A 4,351-nucleotide genomic window follows, 5' to 3' on the forward strand; every position below is an offset into this window, starting at 1 on the left:
TGGTCGAGGCCATCGTTCATGGTCATGCAGCGGGCCAGTTGTAGACATTGTAGGCATTAACGCTCCTCGGCCTGTGCAACATGGCACGGTTGCACTGTAGAAAATGACGTCAAAGTGGCCGTAGCGCGCCCAGTAGGCCGGTTCGGGTGGTGAATGGTATGTGGTGGGGTACTTCGCTACTCGGCACGAGCTAGTAGCGTAGAGTTTTGCCTGATTTCCGTCTCTGGCCGCGAAAAATGCCGCCAATCCAGCGGTGGAGACGTTGTTGCATGGCAGGAAAAGTATCCTTCAAGGCCATGGCACCGTATTCTCTTTGGCAGTGCAGATAGACGGCGTTAGTGTGCTTTTCACTTGCATTTGTGTGTATTTCATCGCATAGGGCGTGAAGGTGCTCACCTCACGTCGCCGCGTTACGGACAGGACTCGCGTCGAGTCTCTCCACCGTTAGTTCGTGCTCCGTTTCACGATGGTCCGTAGGTAGCTCCTGTTCAGTCACGGCAAACCCAAATCGACTGTAAGTAGCAAGTTGAGAGCGTACTGTACGTGAAATCGGCAGTGTGTCACTGGGCATAGCAGGTCGAAAGTGGTGGACATGTGTTCTTTTTTCCCTCACCTGTCTACAAACGGTAGCGCCGATTCGCAGACGTGAAGTGAGGAGGGCGGCGACTTTGACGTCGTTAGTGGTAGAAGCCTAGACAGTGTCAAGCAGCTTGCACTCTAAGCGGTCGTAAGGCGAACTGACAGTCCACGAGAGTCGGTGGTATGGCTCTTGGCTTTTTGACTGGTTCTCTAGGGTCCAAGTTTTAAGAAATATGTGACGTGGTACGGGGAAAAAATCTTCTGTTGCCTGATACATATACTGCAGATAGCCTTACAAACTTCAAATTCAAATACGAGATCCGACAGCTTTATCTCATTTCCTAGGTGGCCACATGTCGGGCAACAACGCTGTTATTGACGCTGGATCGCAATCCTACCATCACCTATTCACTCGAAGAAAGCGTATGCAACTGAGGACGCCAAGCTGAAGAGTGAAGCCGATGCCCGAGCGAGGTCTACGCTGATTAACAGGACTCGTCACGTGACCCTAGTAACAGTGAAAAAACAGCAAATACCGACTTGAGCGCTCTGCCTGCTTTTCACGGAGCTAAAGCCTATACTGCTTACATCGAGAGCAAATTATCGTCTCGTGTTGCTGCAGCTAAGGACAAGGAGGAATACCTCGGCGTTACCCGTCTTGCAAGTGATGATCAGAGCATTGAAGGTCTCCCCAAGGCAACACCTCCTTCCCGAGATGATGGCAAGGCACAAACTGGAGTCGCCGCTACGGCCTTGTTACAGTTAAGTGTGGAGGATATCGCAAACTCAAAGGAAGCGTACACAATCGAGGACGCCAAGCTGAAGAGTGAAGCCGATGCCCGAGCGAGGTCTACGCTGAGTAAGCAGGACTCGACACGTGCAGTATTGAACCAGATGCGAACTGAACTTCAAGAGCTACAGGCACAAGACGCAGCGTTACCACCTCAAAGTCGCGTCGACTCGGAGGAGTGGGAGATTGATCTGGACTATGGAGATCTGTTGACTCGACAGGGCGATGAGGCGTGCGATGAAGCGCGCAAGGAGCTTGCGTTTGCAGTGGAGAAAGAGGAGCTTCTACTGCTTAAGATGCGAGAGACGTACGTGGGTCCGCTGGCTGTAGAGCTGCTGACGTTGCGTGCGTTTGAAAGTGGATTAAGTGTCCAGTCCTTCCGCACCATGAAGATGCCGGCAACTTTACAGAAACGACTCGCAGAGATCCACACTGCCGACGCTGCTGCCAAGAAGCAGCCATCTACTGGAGCGAAGACTGGTCCACCTAGACGAGCGTCGGTATTAGATACCATGGAGAAGGACACTGCGCTGGACGAGGACTTTCCCTTAAAAGAAGACGAGCGACGTAAGCTCATGAGTCATAACGATCCTGCTGTCGGTGGGAATTGCGCAGCATCAAGCGGTCTGACAGCAGTACAGGAGACTAGTGGGTCAAAGTCCGTTCACGGCTTCGAGGCGCGCAAACGACTGCGCACGGAGCGAAAGGAGAGACTGGCACGCTGGCAGAGCAACAAACCAGGCGAAGATGCCGACGATCCCAGAGACGTGGTCGCGATCGCCTTTGCTCAACGCAACATGGGCGACTACAAGCTGAAAACGGCTGCAGACTACGTGGTTCCAGAACATCAGCGTGTCAACGCAGTGAAGAAATTGAGGCAGATGGCGCTCTTGGAGGAGAGTCTGTATGCCGCACGCTTGCGATTCAACGCCAAAGTGCTGGAGCTTCGCGAGTTGAAGGTGCAGCTGATCAACGAGCTGCATCGCGACCAGGAACGACTAGTCGAACTTCGAGCCGCATTAGCGTCCAGCGGCGCAACACCATCCAGCGTGTCGTCCAAAGATCTAGTTGTGGACCTTCGCGAGTGGCCGGAGCAGCGGGAGCGCGTAAGCGACGCCGACATTGAGCTCTTCCTTCGAGGGCAGAAGGTGATATCACACGTGCAGACTCAGACTGGCGAAGCGCACTTGGCATTGACGCGCATCGGTGGGGCTGAGAAGCGTCCGCAATCAGCAGATCGATCCATCGCTGCCGTCGCACGAGCTCTGGAAGGAACGTCGGGAAAGGAGGCTGCAAAGGGCGTCACCATTGGCCATTTACATCTGCAGATGGACGACGGTACGGCAGCTGCTGCGACGGCTTCGTCTGCACACGCGGGTGCTCTAAATGTAGGAAACATGGACGAGGATGACGTGGTTATCCATGAATACTTGATGCGCCAAGAAGCGCTACTGCTCGAGCGCAAGCAGCAACGCGAGATAGCGTCGTTTGACGCTGCTGTGGCTCACCTCCGTCATGAGAAACTCGCTCTCGAGGTCGGCTTCAAGCAAGCGGAACTTCGGCTGTTCACTCTCCTTAGCGAGTTGTCGCTACTTGAGTCGTTCGAGAGCAAGGAAAACCTGTTGAGCAGTAAGCTCGAGAAGAGTAAAGGGGAAAAGGCGCAGATTGTGGCGGACCTGCGCGATGTCCAAGACCTGCTGACCATCAAGAAACGCGATCTGGATGAATGGGCGCGACAGGAGAAGGCTGTGCAAGTAGAGTTCCTGACGCTTGTGAACGGCGGCACGGGGTCAAGTGCGACACCTCACCCGAGCTTTGCGGCGCTGCAGAAGCTGTTTAAGCGCAAGATCAAGCGAGCTAAGAAGAAACCCGCTTCGGGTAGCAAGGAAGAAGGGAAAGAGCCTGCCCAGTGCGAGAGACGGCGAGGAGCAAGAAGACGACGATGAAGAAGAAGAGGACGAGGACGAAGACTATGACGAAGATGACGACGACGATGACGAAGAAGAAGAGGATACTTGTCCGTCTGGATGCGACTTGACTCTGTACGAGAAGGTGTTGGCCCTGCGTGAGAAGCGTGTCGATGTAGACGACGCCATGGGGGAGCTGAACAAGGCGATCGAAGAGCTTCGGAAGGCCGGAGAGCGTCAGACAGCCAAGCAACGTGCGATCGACAAGGAGCTGGCTGCGACGGAGCAGGATACGCAGCAGTTCCAGAGTGAAAAGCAGTCGCGCTTCAACCAGCTGGACGTCGTAGTGCCGCTCAGTACGCGGCAACTATGTTGTCTTGAAGCTCCGTCTCCGACTCGGCAAAACTGGACGCTACCTGCTCAAGCTGCTGGCTGCCTCGTGTTCACCACTCGCGCCTTCTCTGCGTTGTCCGAGCGTATCGAGTCGCTGCAAGCAGAGAACAAGAAGCTGCGTCAACAGTTCCGAGACCTCCACAAGCAGCAGAACGTGCTTGCTAAGGAGAAGCGTCAACAGCAAGAAGCCATTGCAAGAGCTCAGGACCGCAGCGAGCAGCTCATGCGACTGAAATTCGGACAGCTAGTGGACCTGGAGGTGCTGGATCGCGCTTGTGACGCGTCTTCGGTGGACGAGCTGCAGACTCGCGTCAAGTTACGCGAGGTCGAAGGTGAGCGAGCGCTGCGTCGTGCCAAGCAGACGCACCCGCAGCTGCAACACGCTATTCTGCAGGCGACCGAGCAGAACACGGCCTTGTTAGCTCAGATCGCTGCACTCACGGAGCGTCAGGCTGAACTGGAACGCGAACTCAATCGCCATCAGGGTGGTAGCAGTAGCAGTTGGGACAGTGGTGGTGTACTCAGTCTTGACGACGACGAGGCGTTGGCTGAGCGCGAGATGAAGGAGCGCAACAAGCTCGTGCGGCTGGTGAAGCTGCAGGCCAGAGAAGTTGAAGCGCTCAAGCAGGAGATTGGACTGCTGCGCGGCAAAGATGGAAAAGTGTATGCGCCTCGAGGGTAG

The 4,351-nt window shown here is 55.1% G+C and overlaps 1 protein-coding gene across 1 annotated transcript; it reads left to right on the forward strand.

Annotated features, from left to right (window-relative positions):
- Positions 1-932: 932 nt before the first annotated feature.
- On the forward strand, positions 933-4,351 carry PITG_18207 (uncharacterized protein; the record flags this gene model as incomplete). Its single annotated transcript, XM_002997798.1, has 4 exons — positions 933-1,002; positions 1,202-2,707; positions 2,813-3,163; positions 3,252-4,351. 4 exons carry the CDS (start codon positions 933-935, stop codon positions 4,349-4,351), a joined length of 3,027 nt encoding a protein of 1,008 aa, XP_002997844.1.

Source organism: Phytophthora infestans, genomic scaffold, assembly GCF_000142945.1.
Source record: "Phytophthora infestans T30-4 supercont1.66 genomic scaffold, whole genome shotgun sequence".
Taxonomy (NCBI): domain Eukaryota; phylum Oomycota; class Peronosporomycetes; order Peronosporales; family Peronosporaceae; genus Phytophthora; species Phytophthora infestans.